The sequence below is a fragment of the Rana temporaria genome, chromosome 1, assembly GCF_905171775.1.
Source record: "Rana temporaria chromosome 1, aRanTem1.1, whole genome shotgun sequence".
Classification (NCBI taxonomy): Eukaryota; Metazoa; Chordata; class Amphibia; order Anura; family Ranidae; genus Rana; species Rana temporaria.
Window position 1 is genome coordinate 351,400,794 of NC_053489.1, and position 20,940 is coordinate 351,421,733.

Here is a 20,940-nt window from a genome sequence, read left to right on the forward strand (position 1 = left end):
ATTGATCAAATTCTGTGCAACCACCCTGTTGGGTTTTTCCAAACCATCAGTGCTTTCGGCAATAGCCACCAACATTGACCATTGTGTTCTGACAGTGGGGAAGGCTCCCCTTTGCAAGAACACAATAGCTCAGCAGGAGTGCACTCCCCATTCCACCTCGAATGTGGGTATGGGGGAAATTAGCTGTTTTTTTTCCTTCAACCTGCTGATTATGCTAGTGATTAGAGTGTATGGGGGAAGCATGTTTGTGTGTGTTACGTCTTTAAATCAGCGTTTCATTTTTTATTTTATTTTTACTGTTCTTTCTATTTGTATACAGTTCTTTTTTATAAGCAGGGCAAATGGGATAAAAGGATTCCCCCAGCAATAGGAGTTCTCTAAAAAAAAAAAAAAAAAAACTAGGCTGGGTTCTCACTTATGCAATGGGTCACATAGAATGCGATTAGCACAGGAATTACACCACATTCCTTTGCAAATTACATGTGATTCTGTGTGGTGCTATTTTACCCCATAATTGTGTATGGCTCAAATTGTTTCGCATCCACATAAAAAAAAAAAAAAAACGCAGGCACCTTTTATTTTTTGCTGCACTGGAATCGGATTGCATGGGTGTTCCATGCGATCAGATTCTAGCAAACGTTCTGCAACCTACTCATGGGGGGGGGGGATCATTAACTTTTAATTGACCACTATAGCAAATAAACACAGTGCTATTGCTATGAGGGTTGATGTCGGAAACACGGCGAGTCCTGTGCCTTTCCCGCATTGTGTCAGTGGAACAAGCCTTAGTGAAAAAGGGAGTCACATTTCATATATTCCTGATTAAAAACATAGTGCCACTATTACTACTAATAAAAAAAAAGTAATAAAGAAATAGAATATATATATTCAAACCTATTTACATTCCCTTTAATAAATGTCAAGGCACATTGCTGGAACCAGAAATACAGTGCAATACTTCCAGGCAAGGGCTTCCACAGAACCTGAAAATGATCCAATAAATGCCATGCCAGCTTTCTTTAGGACCATTTATAAAAATACTAGGCAGTCCTGGTTGGTCGTGGTTATGTTTAGCATGCAGGCAAGTAGATGACATGCCTTACAATGATCGTCTTGCTAACAATCTACCAACAGTGACAGGTGATAACAAGAAACTAAGTATAGAACAACAAAGCAGATGCTTGCATTTTAGCTTGACAAGTCAAAACCATTACTGAATTGTACTACACAGCAGCAAACTGTGATCATGTCCTCTGAGTGAAGTGCATAGAGAAACACCAATTTACAGAGCAGAAAAATACTTACGCTCCTTGAAAGCCATAGTAGTGTCCAAGCAATTTTTTGTACTCTTCGTGTGCACAAAACTGTATGGCTGCATATGGGATAACCCGAACCATGGTTGCAGAATTGCCCCTCCATAGGCTCAGGAACCCCTCATTGAGGTAGGTGCGGTAGATTAATTTGTAAGCTTCCTGGAGGGAAGAAGTTAAAGTTTAACAACCACCTTGATGTGTTTTTTTTTATAAATGAGAAAGGGATCAAGAGTCAGTCACAGAGCAAATCCATTAAAATACCACCATGTCCCTGCAACTTGCTGCTACACTTCTTTATGCAAAGTCTCAATAATTTGATACTGTACCCACACAAAATCCCCCCATCATATGAGGAGGTGGTGTTCTGTGCATCTCTGTGTCAGCAGTCCCATGGATGTCATGGGATGCAGTGGCTGCATGGACACAGCCGCTACTCCCAATTTGACATCCATGTGGGTGCTGGTGCACACCCCTGAACACCAGGGTGGATTCTATTTATAATGTAATGTTTAAAGAGCAACTGTCATGTCTGTCCCGCAGTGACTCCTCCTCTGAACCACTGTTGACTCAACGACTGTCCCATTCACTTTAATGGGACAGCTGGTGACACAACAAGGTGAGGGACGTGGTGCAGCAAGTGAGTGGATGTCCGCTAACAGGCGCTGCCACGATGGATCTGAAATGACAGGTGCTCTTTAAATGTAAGGACTTATTCTTGCTAGAATCTTTAATATTTGCAAACAAAATTAAAGGTTTCCTTTTTAGAATTATACGCTGTCGGGTTAGTAAAACAACGATATCAGAACTGATTCAATCATACAGTTTGTAGTGTACATAGATTTGCAAAACAATGGGACATAGGAATATTCCTGAACTTTGATTTATCTCATGGTTACTGTAAAATTGTGTGACCATCAATGCATGTTCTCTCTGCTTGCAGAGCTTGGATTCATTGAATGAGTTTGCCAAAAATGTAAATATTGCAGAATATACAGCCTCATGCTACATAACTAAGCTCCATTTCATGCTGAATAAACTAAATTATCAATGTATCCTAAATAAAAAAACTAATCTTTAGATAGGATTTTTATTCAAATAAATTTGATAAAGAAAAAAAAAAAAAAAAAAAACACAATCAGATTTTTTTAAATTTAAAATCAATCAATATTTTTTTTATCAAACAAAATATATAGGATTTGTGTACTCACTGTAAAATCCTTTTCTCTGAAGTCCATAGACGGACACAGCAGCCTTATATTCTATCTGTAGGGTTATGTTCCTTCTATCAGGAGAGGACTAGGCAGACATGTTAATAGTTAAAACATGTAATCTTTAGCAAAGCTGAACAGCCCCACCCAGGGGGCAGTCCCTCTGGTCATAACCCTTAGTACAAACCTATAAAAAGGAGGGGTGGGTGCCGTGTCCATCCATGGACTTCAGAGAAAAGGATTTTACGTTGAGTACAAAAATCCTATTAATTTTCTCTTTTGTCCATGGACAGACATAGCATCATTATATTCTTGACTGTAGGGACGTCACCAAGCAATGTAAAAAAAACAAGGGTTGGGAACAGCAATCAAAAGATAAACTTCACCCCAACACACCAGTGCTCCTCAACGGAGGAGTAGCAACCTTTAAACAGCCGCCTGCAAAACTTTGCGGCCGAATCAAGCATCCGAAGATGCACTTACATCAACCTTGTAAAAGTGTAAATCGGACAACCAGGTTGCCGCCTTGCACACCTGGGAGACAGACGCTTGATGTCGGAAAGCCCAGGAATCACCAATTGTCCCGGTCTAGTGCGCCGTGACCGGAATGGGAGGCGCCCGCTCTTTCAGAGCGTAAGCCTGAATCACGATCTGTCTGATCCACCGAGAAATGGAAGCACTGACCTGGTGGCTCACCCGGATTTGACAATCCAGGGACAACGGGGACCAGTTCCATTTGGACAGAATCTTGAGTGTGGAATTGAGCATACAGTACCGCCTCGAAGGAGGTTACCATTAGACCCAAAACTCGCATGCAAAAGCGGAGCGACGACCATTTGCGGGATGCCAACAGTTTCACCGCAGTCCGAAGAGTCTGCAATTTTTCCAAAGGGATAAAAACCCTCACCTTTAAGGAGTCTAGAATCAGACCCAGATATTCTAGCCGCCGAGTCGGTACTCGTACCGACTTCTGGAAGTTCAGCACCCAGCCAAATTCTCTGAGGGTTTGACTGGCAATCGCCAATCCTCCTCCAATTCTGCGATTGAAGCAGCTCTTGGAAGGAGATCGTCCAAGTAGCCCACGATGGCGATTCCTCGATGTCTCAGCAAGGCCAGAATCGGGGAAAGCATCTTGGTGAAAACTCTTGGTGCCGACGATAGTGATATTCCCCTACTGCAAAGAGGAGGAACCTCTGGTGCCTGACGAAAACAGGTACATGCAAATAGGCATCCTTGATGTCCAAGGACGCCAGAAAATCCCCCGGATGGAGTGCAGCGACCACAGAGCGAACAGATTCCATCCTGTACTTCCGAACTTTTACAAAGGCGTTGAGAGCCTTGAGGTCCAGGATTGGACGGACTCCGTCCTTCTTTGGGACCACAAACAGATTTGAGTAGAAACCCTGAAACCTTTCCTGCAGCGGCACGGGTATGATTACCCCACACTTCAGCAAGTCCTGTACTGCCCCTCCTAGGGCGTCCCGACGAGCCGGAAAGAAGAGGAAGGTTTAAGGAAGGACAAGAGAGAAATTCTACCTTGTACCCTGATTTCAGACTAGGGTTGCAACGGATCAAAAAACTCACGGATCGGATCGATCCTCGGTTTAGGAGTCCCGGTTTTGGATCATTTTCGGATCAGCAAAAAAAAAAAAAGTCCCTTTTCATCGGTCAAAATATATATAAATATATATATATATATAAATATATATATATATATATATATATATATATATATATATATATATATATATATATATATATATATATATATATATATATATATATATTTTTGACCGATGAAAAGGGACTTTTTTTTTTTGCCGATCCGAAAATGATCCAAAACCGGGACTCCTAAACCGAGGATCGATCCGATCCGATATATAAATAATCACACACACACACTTTATAGTCATTGCCAGAACTGGGGGGAAATAACATGCAGTAGTAGTAAATAATCTTGCTGTAAAAACAGCAAGATTCTACTTTTAACAAGTCCTGTCCAAACAGCCTCTTTAATACACCCTTTTGAATTGTTACTGTGCTGTGCTCTTTTTTTTTTTTTTTTTCCGCTCTCCAAGTCTGCTTGCCAGAGCCCGGTGCACAGCGTGACACGCCTCCCCGGGGAGGCGTGTCACGCTGGGCTCTGGCAAGCAGACTGGGTAGAGCAAGATGGCAGCCGCTCCGGAGCTAGGCCGAAGCCGGGGACTTTCCTAGGCCTAGGCTCCGGAGCGCTCCGCGGATCGCGGGGTGTACCGATCCGAACGGGGGGGCCCATTCGGATCACGGATCGGTGACGATCCGTTGCACCCCTATTTCTGACCAATTCGCAAACCCACTGGTCAGAAAGCAGGGAGGTCCACAGAGCTGCAAACTCGCGAAGACGTCCACCCACCCGGAGGTCGGGTGGGGGCAAACCTTCATGCAGTAGCAGATTTGCTTGCAGGCTTGTTTGGCCTGCGAACCCAGGTATTCTTTTTTTCCCCCCTCCGCTGGTCCCTTGTCGGTCTGGGAACGCCTGCCTGCGGGCCCTGACTGACGAAAATACTGCTTCTGCACGGAAAATGAGGGTCCCGGCTTACGGCGTGGCTCCTTACCCTTTCTGGACTAAGGGAGAAGCGTGCTCTTACCTCCCGTGACGTCCTTAATGATGTCATCCAGTGAGGCTCCAAAAAGCCTCCCTCCTCGGAAGGGCAAATCCGCCAGGGCCTTCTTGGAAGTCTGGTCCGCGGACCAGCATTTTAGCCAGATCAGGTGCCGCAAAACCACTGCGGATACAGAGGCTCTGGAAATCAAAGTAGCTGCTACCAGGGCAGCATCGCAGACATATTTGAGGCCATGCACCAACTGGTTACACACAGCCCGGGGGAGCATGATGCTCCTCCAATTCCCGCTGCAATAACTTCGTCCATTCGGTCAAAGTCTGTGACACTAGTGCTGTGGCCAAAATGGGCCGCAATGCTAATCCCAGCATGAACATTGACCGACCCAGTGCCTCAGACCTCTTATCAGCAGGGTTCTTTAATGCAGGGGTCCTCTCTACTGGAATCGTGGTTACTTTGTTTAACCTAGACACCGGGGGGTCCACGACTGGGGAAGATGCCCATTTTTTCATTAGGCTCTCTTCAAAAGGGTAAACGCACCGCCATGCGTTTAGGGACCAAAAAGGTCCTCTGCGGTCGCTCCCATTCCTTGTCTATAAACGTATAGTAAGTTTTAACGATATCATGCACTGGACACGAATAGCTGTGTAGCAGAGGCCATTTTGTTAGCCAAGCTGTCATGGCTGCTGTACGGTTTTCAAACAGTGTAGCAGTAGAAATAATCTCACTCCCTCCTCCCTTATTCTCAGGAATTCATAGGCTTTATGCTTCAAAAGAGTTGTTATCTCATCAGAAAAGCAGAACCAAGCTAGGTTTGATAAGGTTGCCTGGTAGGGTTCCTGGCCTGTCGTAAAACTGTCACCCTCTCACCTCAGAGAACCAGTAGACCTCGGTCGTAAAAATGCCTTAGTACTCATAAAAGCTTAAACTGTGGAATAAGTATGAAAGTTAAGCATGTTTCATAACTTACAACTAAATTATAGCACAGCCAAACAACGGACATATTTAGTTTCCTCAGATAATTGGTAATGTTTCAAGCCCAGACATTAAAATTATCAATTATGTGGAAGGCCCCTGGCCCCATTTATTCGTCCTAGGTAAAATAACAATGACAAACTTGTCATGTTTGGACTTTTCTTAAAGCAAATATCACGCTGAACAATAAAATGGATATTGTTAGTCTGTAAACATTAGAGCTGCAGAGATATGAATATGTATCACAAAGTGTACCTGGGACGTGGGCATGAATGTGGACCCCTCCCAGTAACTAACCCCTAACTAACATGACCAGACAATTGGTCACTGGTCGTGTCAACGCCCCTTTTGATCTGACAGAAAATAGGAGATGCCAAGTCAATAGGAAGTTCTCCTTTTACCATCCAAGCAGGAGCATCTGCCAAGTTTGAGAACCGATTACCCAGTTCATCGATCGAACTCTGATCAACCCTTGGACATTAATTGCAAGTATTCTTCTTCTTCAATTCTACCTTATTACTTTGTGGCTGTATATTGTCGTTATCTCTTTAAAACATATTTTTCTGTAACACTTTATTGCACCAAGTTTGCCCTTTTCGTAATAAACCTTTTATGTTGAAAAGTGTTAACCTTGTCTCTAAAGCTCGTAATGCAAGCTATAAACGAACCTCTGAAGAGCGCTACTGTTGTAGAGTAAGGCAGGGCTCGACAAATCCCGGTCGCCATGGCGACTAGAAATAGCGTCCTGGCGACTTGGCTTGGAAGGTGGGCAAAAAAAACCCCCCAGCTATTCCTTGTGTGAGCTGGCGCCATCTGGTGGTGGCCGTTGGTATTACAAGTTAAACAGCAATTCTAATGCCATTTTTCACTATTTTCACTGCCATCTTCTTCCCTCTAATTAGAACCCCCAAACATTATATATATTTTTTATCCTAACACCCTAAAGAATAAAATGGAGATCGTTGCAATACTTTCTGTCTTGCCGTATTTGCGCAGCGGTCTTACAAGCACACTTTTTTGGGAAAAAAATTACACTTTTTTTAATTAAAAAATAAGACAACAGTAAAGTTATCACAATTTTTTTTTATATTGTGAAAGATAATGTTACGCCGAGTAAATTGATACCCAACATGTCACGCTTCAAAATTGCGTCCGCTCGTGGAATGCCGTCAAACTTTTACCCTTTAAAATCTTCATAGGTGACGTTTAAAAAAAATCTACAGGTTGCATGTTTTGAGTTACAGAAGACGTCTAGGGCTAGGGCTCTCGCTCTACCAATCGCGGCGATACCTCACATGTGTGGTTTGAACACCGTTTACATATGCGGGCGCTACTCACGTATGTGTTCGCTTCTGCGCGCAAGCTCGTCGGGACGGGGTGCGTTTTCTGGCTCCTAACTTTTTTAGCTGGCTCCTAGATTCCAAACAAATTTGTCAAACCCTGGAGTAAGGCCTCTGAGCAGACCTGTCTGTGGTGACAGTGTGTGCTGGACGCTCATTCTAAATTATAAATTGGTATTGCTAAAAAAACGAGTATCCCCTAACACGGTCAAAACAGGGGTGGTGGCAGTTAAAGGGTTAATGGTGTAATTAGCCCAGTGACAATCGCTCTCAGGCTGATTGTGGTCAATCCCGCAAGCTGGAAAATCTTTGTGCTGGGCGCAACTGAGCGTGGCATTGTTACGTAAGTGACAACATAGTGTAAGGTTGGCCTGTCCGTCGCAAGTTAGCGCGGAGGGCGGGGATCTGGCACTCGCGTTCGTCACATAAGTCACATAGGGAAACACCTTCGCAGTGTGGGTCGGCTTGTGGGACCCAAAAGGGACCGACACCTCAGCAGATGCCCCAGCCGCATCCTCCAGTTAAGAGTGTCCCGCACTGCGGTGATAAGTGCTCCAACAAGTGCCTTGTCCTGCGTTGACCCGGACGTGGAGTCACCCTCACTGTCCGAATGGTCCCAGTCTGCATTCTCCGATACCTCAGAACAGGGGCCCTGGGGCACAGCCAGACCCGGGTCTGAGTCCGAGCTATCCCCAGAAGAAGGTGGGGGGGGGGGGGGCATTTTTTACCCCCCTTGCACCCACCAACAAATGATTCCAGGACTGCCAACAAAGCGCCCACAGGAACCACAGGTGCAGGGGCACCGGTTGCTACCACTGGAATGTCTGGGGAAGAAACGCCAGCTTCTGACACCATGCTGACCCCTCTGTGACAGTCTCAGGGACCACAGTCAAGCGCAATAGTATTCTTAAAAATAAAATAAAAAAATAATATCTGTATGACCATGGGCCCAAAAAGGGAGCCAGGTCCTTCTCTACTAGGCAGAAAAAAAAACTGGAGCTGCTCACTGCAGTAAGAGGGGGTTATGACCAGAGGGACCGCCCCCTGGGCAGGGCTGTTCAGCTTTGCGAAAGATTACACGTTTTAACTATTAACATGTCTGCCTAGTCCTCTCCTGATAGACGAAACATAACCCTACAGTCAAGAATATAAGGATGCTGTGTCCGTCCATGGACAAGAGAGACAATCTGTTTTTTTTTCAAAAATCATTGATTATTATTCACCCTGCTGAACACACGCTGTCTGCGTTCAGGGCCAGCACTCGCACAGATGTCAAACTGGGAATAACAGCTGTGTCCATGCAGCCACTGAATCCCATGACATCAATAGGACTGCCTAAATGGAGATGCATAGAACACCCTTGTATCCCCATGCAGGTTAACACAGCCCTCTCATGGGAGTACGCTGTAGTACACCCCATGTGAATGAAGCCTGAAATGCAGAATCAATGCCCCGCTTTCAAAAACTGCAAGTAGGCAGGCTCTTTATTGCAAGAAAGACATGCAATGAAGCCTCACAATCCTCTCTGGAATGTACACAGTTACGCAAGCTGTGCTGGGATGACTGCACTCCTGTGCATGCGCAAGATTGACATCATCCTACAATAGCCACTGAAGGCACCCACAGCCCGGCACCAAGAAGAAGCTGGGTAGAACTTGTTGGCAAGGTCATTGAACCATTGAAGCAGAGATAAGTTCTGCTTTAACTTTGAGGCAGCAATTATGAATTTGAACTGTGCATCTACTGGAGTTTGCCGTATGGTATGTTTTTCTCATCTGCACAAGACCCCACCATTTTTATTCCTTATCATTAATATTTTTTATCAAGGAACTTCTGAAGATGTGAAATCTCTTGACCAATCTCTTCGAAACGTTAATACTAGCGGCCTTTGCAACACAAAGCTGATACATTTTTTAAATATTTCCCTGACAATTTAATCACCCATCCCACACAAAGTCCCACAGGGACAAAGGTTTGGTTCCCCCAATACACTGCATGCGATCACTATCAACATTAAGGCCCCTTTCACACCAAGGAGTTTTTCAGGCGGTACAGCACTAAAAATAGCGCCTAAGATATGTTCTTTCCAGGTTCTGATATTTAGTGGTGTAAATTGTTCCAACTTCAATGTATACCCTAAATGATGATTACCTGCACCCTCCTTGGGGACTGGAACTGTTACTTGCTCACCATGTAATCCGCCTAAAAAACTCCTGCCCAGCCTTCTCAATGTGAAAGCCCGAGGGCTTTCACACTGAAGCGATGCGCTGGCAGGAGAGAAAAAAAATCTCCTGCAAGCAGCAGCTTTGGAGCGGTGAGAGGAGCGGTATGTATACCGCTCCTTCCCATTTAAAACAATGGCAGAGGCGCATTGCGGGCGGTATTAACCCTTTATCGGCTGCTAGCGGGGTTAATACCTCACAACTAGTGGCCGAATCCCGCGGCAATTCCAACGGTATAGCGCCGCTATTTTTAGCGGCGCTATACCGCCACCGCGCCTCCCAGCCCAGTGTGAAAAGGGCCTTAAGGTCTGTCTGGAGACAAACATTCTCAACAAGTGCAACCTACCCAGGTGTGAGCAATCTGCCCCTTTTCCAAGAGTTGAGGCCCATTTACATGGGGCGATTTGGTCTGTACCCAGTGCAGAGCTGTCTTTTTCTGGTATGGATGCAAAGGTGTTGCGTACATCCTTGCGCCAGTGTCCCATTGAAGTCTACTGGGACATGTGGCTGCAAGGACACAGCCCATGTCCCAATATGACATGTGGGTGCAGGTCCCCGAATGTAAACAGGGTGAGTTGGGGGACCCGCACCCACCTGCATTACAACAATGGGACACCAGGACGGGAAAGCACATAACAGACAGACCTGCATGGGGCGCAGAGCTGATCGCCCCATGTGAACAGGGCCTAAAACTACACTAAATTGGTCTCTTTTTCCCACTGTCCTTGTTTTTCAGTTTTTACAAATTTTTGGGGGAAAACCAACTAAAATGTTCCAAGGAGAAATTACTATTCAGTCTAAGTCTATATTAACTATATATATAAAAAAAAAAAAAAGAAAAAAAAAGAAAAAAAAAGGGGGACATTCCATGGTATGCCACGTTTTCAAATAAAATACAGTATATAAGCCAAAACGTTTATCAGTGCACCCCATATCAGTAAAACATTTAACCTACATTTTAACAAGGGTGACAAAACAGTAGGGACACTATATTGTTGACAGGGATTTACTATCCAGTCCTGTCCCCCAAAATAAGTCAATGCTAAAGCTCAAGCTACAGCTCAAGCACAGGGGCCTGCAATAACAATGTATTGCTTACATGAGAGAGCTAATGTTGATATCAAGGTATTTTACCCTCTTGTAATAATGATAGAAGACATGTATTGCTGTCCACCCAAAAACTTTCAGGATAAGCAGGTATGCTGTGGTCACAAATAAGCACAAATAAGCATAACACGCCTGGTTCTGCATCGGTTTTAATGATCAAGAGGTTTCAGAGAGGATAAAAGAAATCTACAGAGAAACCAAAGAAAACAAAAAACAAAAACAAAAACAAAAAACACATAACATCTGCGCTTACCTTTGCTGAAAATCTGTTTGAAGATACTGGGAAAAGAAGAAAGATTATTACTAGGCTTCATATACAAGGAACGTTTTTACAACCTCTAATGAACGGTTTAACTTGACAGGTAGTAACCGACGTTTAAAACGTCAGTTTTGCCGTGTTTACATGCTGCGTTTAGCCGCGTTTGCATTCAGAGAATCAACAGCAGTCACCAACATATGAATTTTTGCATATCATATTACCTAGACAATTTAAAATGTTATATTGTATGCACAGAATAGTCCTAGCTATGCGCATGTTCTTCAAAAACACCAAGGCCTCGTTCGCACAAGCACTCTGGCATTTAGCCTTTCTAAAGGCAGGCATAGTAACCTGGGAATTATATACAACTTTTATGCTTCCCAGATCACTTGCTTGATGTTGCTGCTCTTAGCTTTTTTTTAGTCATGTTTATACACGTTTAGCCTTGCTTTAGGTGTGTGTGGTGTTTCTGGATCCTGAACACAAATATTTCTGTTTTCCTGTGTGTTTGGGGCCATGCATCTGCACGGATGTGACATCAAGAGTCGCCATTGTGTCCCTGCAGTTACTGTGTCTTAATTGACCGCAATGGAACTGCCTGCATTGGGATGCATGCAACACCTGTGCAGGTAAAATTAGACGGTCACTCTTAAGGCCCATACACACGATCTGACTTTTTGACAACAAATTTCAAAATGAGCAGGTTTTTCAGAAAATCCGACCGTGTGTACGCTCCATCGGACAAACTTTGTCGGTTTCCATCGGACAAATGTTCGCTCTGCAAACAGACAAACTTTTCAGCAACAAAAGTCCAATGGTGCAAAGTCCGATCGTGTGTACAGAAATCCATCAGACTTAAGTCCCAAGTACAAACACGCATGCTCAGAACCAATGCAAAAGATCAACCAGCAAGTTTGTTGGCTGAAAAAGTCCTGCTGTGTGTATGCATACCAAGTTCATGGCCAACGCCCTGTGAACAAAAATCCAGGGAAAAGTTTGTTTGAAGTCCGATCGTGTGTATGAGGCCTTAGCCCCATTCACACCAGAGAGTACCATGAATAGACATGGAAAAAATCAAGAGATGGTGTTGCGCTCCAATAGCATAGAATGGTGTAATTGGTAAAATGTATAAATAACAAAAATAGTATAATTAATTAAAATTAATGTGCAAATATGCAAATAGACTGACTGAAAGATAAAAATCGCTATAAATGCTAAGATAAGGTGCATCCAAAAGGTGTACTGAATGAATGTGCAAACAGTGCAGATAAGGTGACTCGGGTGCATAAATAAAATCACAACGTAATAATAATAGTATATGCAGTCGCAGAGGAAATTGCAGGATGGTGTTATGCTCCAATCAAAATGAATGACTGGACATAACTGATATACAACAATAATGGATCAATAAAACAGTGAACTGAATAAGAGTGCAAATACATTATACAGTCACCTATTTGTATGTATTTGCACTCTTATTCAGTTCACTATTTTATTCATCCATCATTGGTGTATATCAGTTATGTCCAGTCATTAATTTTGATTGGAGCATAACACCATCCTGCGATTTCCTCTGCGACTGCATATATTATCTTTATGCTGCGATTCTATTTCTGCACCCAGCACTCTACTTGCACCTTGCAATTTCTTCACCTCTTGGACTGAGTCGCAGTAGCACCATTTACACTTTGTAACAATTGGACAATCTTGCGGTTCCATCCACCATTTATATGATGTGATTTTACTTACATTATACAGTCACCTATTTGTATGCATTTGCACTCTTATTCAGTTCACCGTTTTATTCATCCATCATTGTTGTATATCAGTTATGTCTAGTTATTCATGTTGATTGGAGCATAACACCATCCTGCGATTTCCTCTGCGACTGCATATACTATTATCTTTACGTTGTGATTTTATTTAATGCACCTGAGTCACTTTATCTGCACTGTTTGCACATTCATTCAGTACACCTTTGGATGCACCTTATCTTAGCATTTATAGCGATTTTTATCTTTTAGTCAGTCTATTTGCACATTAATTTATCAATTATACTATTCTGGTTATTTATACATTTTACCAATTACACCATTCTATGCTATTGGAGCGCAACACCATCTCTTGATTTTTTCCATGTCCCACTGTGGGTAGTGGTTGGCCCATACGGTAGTTGCCGCACCTTTACCCTCTGCACACATAGTTTCCACTGTAGAGCAGGAATAACTACTTTATCCACCATGAATAGACAATTTAGAGAAAATTTCTGTGTGAAGTACTATACAGGAACAGTATGCTTCTTTGGGGCCGGACCATGTTTTTTTGACCCCTTAATCTTATTATGAGAGTGCCTGAAAAACAGGCATAACAACGTGTTTTTGCATGCTCTTGAGGCCACAAACACCCCCATTCCACTTAATAAGTAGCTTTTGAACCCTTTAGAGCTGCAAACACTTGAATGATCAAATATGAACAGGAAAAAATTAAAAGGCATTGAATTTTGTTTGAGCTTTGTGCTTCAAGCTACAAAATGCTCAGGTGTAAAAAGGGGCTTGGTAGGCAGAGGATGTGTAGTTGGTAGAGCTTAGTGATTATATAAGGAAAAAAGTCAAGGTGTAAGAAACAAAGCGACGCAATGTGCAAACAAATATGCCCGCTGCAAAGAACACATTTAAAGTGGATGTAAACCAGTCATGAAATACGACAAAAGCACATAGATCTGTAGTGCTGAAGTGTTTTCTTATCTCTCAACAAAGCACCAAGTCCAGTGTGTTTCTGCTGTTTCGTTGGTCTGTTATCAGCATGATGACTTGACAAATTCTCCATCAACCAAGATAAAACCAGCCTGAAATTTGTGTTGTGGGAGGTTGCTATAAATAGATTAGCAGAGAGCTTGCATTGTCACAGCGTAGCTCTGCATATTCCTTCCTTCCTCTACCTATGTGTAGTGGGTAAGTGTGCCCTTCCGCCAATCAGCTGTCTTGGCTGTATGCCAATAATTCACTCCCAGTGCTAAACAGAAGGAGAAAATCTCAAACACAATGTGCACTTTCTAAAGAATATATAAAGCTGAAGACAGCAGATATACATGTGTATAGGGAATACTAATGCGCAAACCACAAGGGTGAAGGTAATCTAAGACTAATAAAGTAGCAGCCAACATAAAGGTCTTCACACACTAAACATAAATGGAAAATATTGGGAATGTAGCGTTTACTAATCCTAATGAAAACTAAAACCTTCATAATTAGGATCCAAATGTGAAAAATAAAAAAGGCAACAGCAAACACAGTACCAAACATCCAATAATACCTGTGCAAAAGAATGTGCAACAATAGCAGCTGTGCAAATTAGCAATAAAGTGCCAAAAATTAAGCCGTATGGAAGCCGTAATGCACTTCAAATTTCACCTATTTTTTTTAAACCATCTACCTCCAAGTACATTTTACCACTCTTTATGGTAGGCATACTTAACTTAGCTGTCCCACCTTAATGTATGTGTACACAGGTGTGTGTGTATATATATATATATATATATATTTACTTTCACTGTTTCGGTGGGCGTTTTGAATTTATCTCTATTAGCGCACACTTCCTTGTTGATTAACCAGTTCCCGACCCCCGCATGTACATATACGTCCACAATATGGCACGTACAGGCACATGGGCGTACATGTACGTCCTCGCCTATTAGCGGGTGGGGGGTCCGATCGGGACCTCCCCCGCTACATGCGGAGGTCGGGTCCGCTCGGGGAGCGATCCGGGACCACGGCGCGGCTATTTGTTTATAGCCGCTCCGTCGCGATCGCTCCCCGGAGCTGAAGAACGGGGAGAGCTGTGTGTAAACACGGCTTCCCCGTGCTTCACTGTGTCGGCGCATCGATCGCGTCATTCCCTTTATAGGGAAGACACGATCGATGACGTCATTCCTACAGCCAAACCCCCCTACAGTTGTAAACACATACTAGGTGCACCCTAACTCCTACAGCGCCACCTGTGGTTAACTCCCAAACTGCAACTGTCATTTTCACAATAAAGAATGCAATTTAAATGCATTTTTTGCTGTGAAAATGACAATGGTCCCAAAAATGTGTCAAAATTGTCCGAAGTGTCCGCCATAATGTCGCAGTCACGAAAAAAATTGCTGATCGCCGCCATTAGTAGTAAAAAAAAAAAAAATTAATAAAAATGCAATAAAACTATCCCCTATTTTGTAAACGCTATAAATTTTGCACACACCAATCGATAAACGCTTATTGCGATTTTTTTTACTAAAAATAGGTAGAAGAATACGTATCGGCCTAAACTGAGGAAAAAAAATGTTTTTATATATGTTTTTGGGAGATATTTATTACAGCAAAAAGTAAAAAATATTGAATTTTTTTCAAAATTGTCGCTCTATTTTTGTTTATAGCGCAAAAACTAAAAACCGCAGATGTGATCAAATACCACCAAAAGAAAGCTCTATTTGTGGGGAAAAAAGGACGCCAATTTTGTTTGGGAGCCACGTTGCACGACCGCGCAATTGTCTGTTAAAGCGACGCAGTCCCGAACTGTAAAAACACCTTGGGTCTTTAGGCTGCATATTGGTCCGGGGCTTAACTGGTTAACACTTCTTTTATGGACGTACTATTTTTGTGGATTATGTTGTTCAATTAACAAATATCCACATATTGTGTTTACCAAACACTATATTGTTCCTACTCCACTTTTTCAGTTGTGTCCCCACATTCCTCTCCCTGGACCTTGTGCATGCGGTCCCCCCTTTTTGTTAACGGCTTGGGGGGTTCCATGTCTTACTCGCATGTTCTGTTCAGTTTTATGGTGCTTTAATGCACGTGATATATCAAATCCTTTCATTTTTATTTGTATGTATTTTTTTTTTTACATATATAAAAAAATATATATTATTTTTTTGTTTTTATTTTCATTGATCGGTATAATTTTAATTTTAAAACCAATAATGGTCTGTTTTCTCTTAGAAACATTACTAGCTCCCGAAGAAGCGATCTCCGCGAAACATGTCGAGCTAACATACGCCTTAGCATCTATTATAGTCATGCACATCTTTCGTGAGATTTGATGACTTGTCTTGGATCATTATTGGAATAATCTGTTGTCACCGCAGTTGTTTCTGTGGTTTGTTTTTATTTTCAAATTTCTATTTTTTGTATTGTTGTTCTTTTTCCTTTTGTCCAATTCCCTTTTTGGGTTTTGTGTCAATAAACACATTTGTACTTTTATAATTGGTGCCTACAAAGTCCATTTTTTCTGTACCCCTAACATTCGTTGTCTTAATAAATATGTGCAACAATAGCAAAAAATAAAATAAAAAAACGTATGTGCAAATGGCAAATGTGCAACAATGGCAAACCAGAGTGCTAATAACAGTCCAGGACTTCCAACAAGAAAAATGTGCAAAAAAGTTATTTGTGCAGATTAAATATTAAAGTTTATGGTATATGAATCAATCTCATAAAAAGTGCAAAGAAATCCAAGTGTGATGATGAATCCAAACGTGTAAACAAATTCATTATACAGGGAGTGCAGAATTATTAGGCAAATGAGTATTTTGACCACATCATCCTCTTTATGCATGTTGTCTTACTCCAAGCTGTATAGGCTCGAAAGCCTACTACCAATTAAGCATATTAGGTGATGTGCATCTCTGTAATGAGAAGGGGTGTGGTCTAATGACATCAACACCCTATATCAGGTGTGCATAATTATTAGTCAACTTCCTTTCCTTTGGCAAAATGGGTCAAAAGAAGGACTTGACAGGCTCAGAAAAGTCAAAAATAGTGAGATATCTTGCAGAGGGATGCAGCACTCTTAAAATTGCAAAGCTTCTGAAGCGTGATCATCGAACAATCAAGCGTTTCATTCAAAATAGTCAACAGGGTCGCAAGAAGCGTGTGGAAAAACCAAGGCGCAAAATAACTGCCCATGAACTGAGAAAAGTCAAGCATGCAGCTGCCAAGATGCCACTTGCCACCAGTTTGGCCATATTTCAGAGCTGCAACATCACTGGAGTGCCCAAAAGCACAAGGTGTGCAATACTCAGAGACATGGCCAAGGTAAGAAAGGCTGAAAGACGACCACCACTGAACAAGACACACAAGCTGAAACATCAAGACTGTGCCAAGAAATATCTCAAGACTGATTTTTCTAAGGTTTTATGGACTGATGAAATGAGAGTGAGTCTTGATGGGCCAGATGGATGGGCCCGTGGCTGGATTGGTAAAGGGCAGGGAGCTCCAGTCCGACTCAGACGCCAGCAAGGTGGAGGTGGAGTACTGGTTTGGGCTGGTATCATCAAAGATGAGCTTGTGGGGCCTTTTCGGGTTGAGGATGGAGTCAAGCTCAACTCCCAGTCCTACTGCCAGTTTCTGGAAGACACCTTCTTCAAGCAGTGGTACAGGAAGAAGTCTGCATCCTTCAAGAAAAACATGATTTTCATGCAGGACAATGCTCCATCACATGCGTCCAAGTACTCCACAGCGTGGCTGGCAAGAAAGGGTATAAAAGAAGAAAAACTAATGACATGGCCTCCTTGTTCACCTGATCTGAACCCCATTGAGAACCTGTGGTCCATCATCAAATGTGAGATTTACAAGGATGGAAAACAGTACACCTCTCTGAACAGTGTCTGGGAGGCTGTGGTTGCTGCTGCACGCAATGTTGATGGTGAACAGATCAAAACACTGACAGAATCCATGGATGGCAGGCTTTTGAGTGTCCATGCAAAGAAAGGTGGCTATATTGGTCACTGATTTGTTTTTGTTTTGTTTTTGAATGTCAGAAATGTATATTTGTGAATGTTGAGATGTTATATTGGTTTCACTGGTAAAAATAAATAATTGAAATGGGTATATAATTTTTTTTTTGTTAAGTTGCCTAATAATTATGCACAGTAATAGTCACCTGCACACACAGATATCCCCCTAAAATAGCTAAAACTAAAAACAAACTAAAAACTACTTCCAAAAATATTCAGCTTTGATATTAATGAGTTTTTTGGGTTCATTGAGAACATGGTTGTTGTTCAATAATAAAATTAATCCTCAAAAATACAACTTGCCTAATAATTCTGCACTCCCTGTATGTGAAGTGCATGTGACACCATCCGGCTAATCTCCACCATATAGTGTCTGGGTGACACCGTTTTCCCCAGCCTCTCATCTCATATATCGAATAAATGAGCCTCAATGACAAATCTACACGGGCCAATCGATTCCCCGCTCGTTCAGGTAAAATAGGGCGCCCAGGATAATAACACTCAGTGACATGGAAAAAGAAGAGGAGGGCTCCATGGTGCAGTATTTTAATAAAACTTTTAATACATATAGTAACTTACAGTTGATGTAACAGACAAATAGCATGTACCATATAGGAATCTTCCGATCACGGCTTCGACCGGATTGACGTCACTCCGGCTCTTTTTCTGACGAGTTGTGTCACTGTTCATGTGACTTTTTCAAAGGGTATAGAGCCGGGTGTACAGAGGTGACTTATAAAGCAAATCGCTGTCATGGTAACCATCATCGCAATAACCAAGAAACTAAACTACTCTCCAAATTCCTAAAAACACCACCTACATATTAAAATCCATATATAAATCCAGATTAAAAACAAATAAAAATACGATCGCAATCACTATTGGTCTTTTACTATAGGGAACTCCATCTAGTGGACAACTGCATAATAGCACTCCTCAAAAAATGATAAAAACACAGAGTACATCTAAAAACTTATGTAGGGAGATCTGTGTGTATCATCTGAGGCTGTTCACTTCGCTGGGTATATGTGAGGGTTTACATTCACTGTAAAAAGAATCCAATGTTTCAGAAAGTGTCGGACCTCTTGTACCATGCTACGCACAGTGGTTCAATCTACCAGGTCTTATTTCACTACTGTGTCTTGAAGTGATATAAGGGTCAGTACAGCATGTAGTGGGGGGACCATGAAATGAACATTTATGGAGTGTTGGAATCTGCAGATTCCTTAGCCAGCAATTTCTCTTTAATGCAGCAAAGATGGAGCTGGCAGAGGGGTGTATTAAATGTCTTATTTGCAAAACTTTAAAATGTAGTTCATGTTCATCTCCATGTACTCTGTATTTGCTTGCCAAAAGTGAACCTACCTTGGAATATGATTTTGGTTCTGTCCAGTGGAGCAACTGCTGTCTTCGCCACAGCGCCAGCCAAAGCGCCAGACATTAAGGAGTTGACGATTCCCTTGCCATTTTTGTTTCCCTAGTAAAAAACAGAATAGAATGTTACAACAGCAATCTACAAAACGTATGGTTATCCCTAATGGTTATTATACAACGTAGTTGCATACTTCAGATCAGCAAAGTTTACTAGACCGCTGAGCTGTGGAGGGGGGCGGGAGTGACTGGCTCAGGTTTTCAGCAGCACATTCCAGCATCTGGGTGGATCCCGACAATAAAGTTGGGATTTCTCCACAGTTTGGACCATCAGAGTGACATCAGCTGACTAGCCCGCTGTCGGCTAAATACGGGTCACAGGAGTACAGAACAAAGTGCTCTCCTGTGACCCACACCAGAGTACATCTACTGTAGCTTTAGGAAACAAAGTGAGTGCTATAATAGCTTTTTTCACACAACATCTAATGATCTGTGAAACATCAACATATAAAAAATGAGAGACCTCTCCTATACCTATAGGTAACTGGGAAAGGCAAGTAAATTGAATGAAGCTTACTGTAAGCCAATGTCCAAAGACTCACCGCAGTACAACGCTCATGCAAAACAGCCGAGCTAGAAAGAACCCAAAGGGTGGTTAATTTAAAGGATCACACGGTATTAACAAAATACTTTATTTACCAAACATGAGAATCCATACAAAAATTGTGCATAAAAAACACCTCTCCACAATTAAAATGTACATTTTATACACTTTTTTTGTATGGATGGTCGTATTTGGTGAATAAAGTCTTTAGTTCAGGGGTCTCAAACTACTGGTCCTCCAGCTATTGCAAAACTACAAGTCCCATGAGGCAATGCCAGACTGACTGTTACAAGCATGACTCCCACAAGCAGAGGCATGATGGGACTTGTAGTTTCGCAACATCTGGAGGGCCACCAGTTTGAGACCCCTGCTTTAGTCAGTACTACGTTATCCTTTCAAGTAACCACCCTTTGGGTTCTTTCTAGCCTGACTGTTTTTGCATCTAATGACATTTGGACAGTTGAGCTATGTACAAAAAAAAATAAAAAAGGGACTGGTGTGGACTGGGGAAATCAGCCAAAGATTCACAACCATGCTCTGACTGGTGTATTATTTGTACCTTACATGGCAGCTGATTATTTTTTTAAATCATAAATACAAACTAATAAATCTATCTGTACAAGAAAAATCCTAGTGTCATCTTCATTTACACCTTTATTTCATGAAAAACCATTTACTTTCAGCTTGGACTTGGACACCACCCCCCCAAACAAGTGCCTGCCATAAGGTCGCAGTACCAATAAAAAATAAATAAAAAAAAAATTATAAAAATGCCATAAAAAAGGGATTTTTAATAACAGCTTACCTGTAAAATCCTTTTCTTGTAGTACATCACGGGACACAGAGCAGCATAGCCATTACATATGGGTTATATAGCGCACCTTCAGGTGATGGACACTGGCACTCTCCGACAGGAAGTTCCCTCCCTATATAACCCCCACCCATAGTGGGAGTACCTCAGTTTTGTAGCAAGCAATATGCATCCCAAAATTCCCCATAAGAGGGGTGGGAGCTCTGTGTCCCGTGATGTACTACAAGAAAAGGATTTTACAGGTAAGCTGTTATTAAAAATCCCTTTTTCTTTATCGTACATCACGGGACACAGAGCAGCATAGCCATTACATATGGGATGTCCCCAAGCAATGCAAATGAGGGGAGGGAAA

General features: G+C 42.2%; 1 protein-coding gene across 3 annotated transcripts in view; it reads right to left on the reverse strand.

Annotated features, from left to right (window-relative positions):
* SLC25A42 (solute carrier family 25 member 42) overlaps positions 1-20,940 on the reverse strand; it is a 62,316-nt gene that overhangs the window by 20,234 nt on the left and 21,142 nt on the right. For all 3 annotated transcript variants that reach the window (XM_040320800.1, XM_040320784.1, XM_040320790.1), the window contains exons 3-5: positions 19,168-19,279; positions 11,019-11,044; positions 1,306-1,472 (exon numbers count right to left, since the gene is read on the reverse strand). In XM_040320800.1, coding sequence (XP_040176734.1) covers positions 1,306-1,472; positions 11,019-11,044; positions 19,168-19,279 — 305 coding nt within the window. The remainder of the gene's footprint in view (positions 1-1,305; positions 1,473-11,018; positions 11,045-19,167; positions 19,280-20,940) is intronic.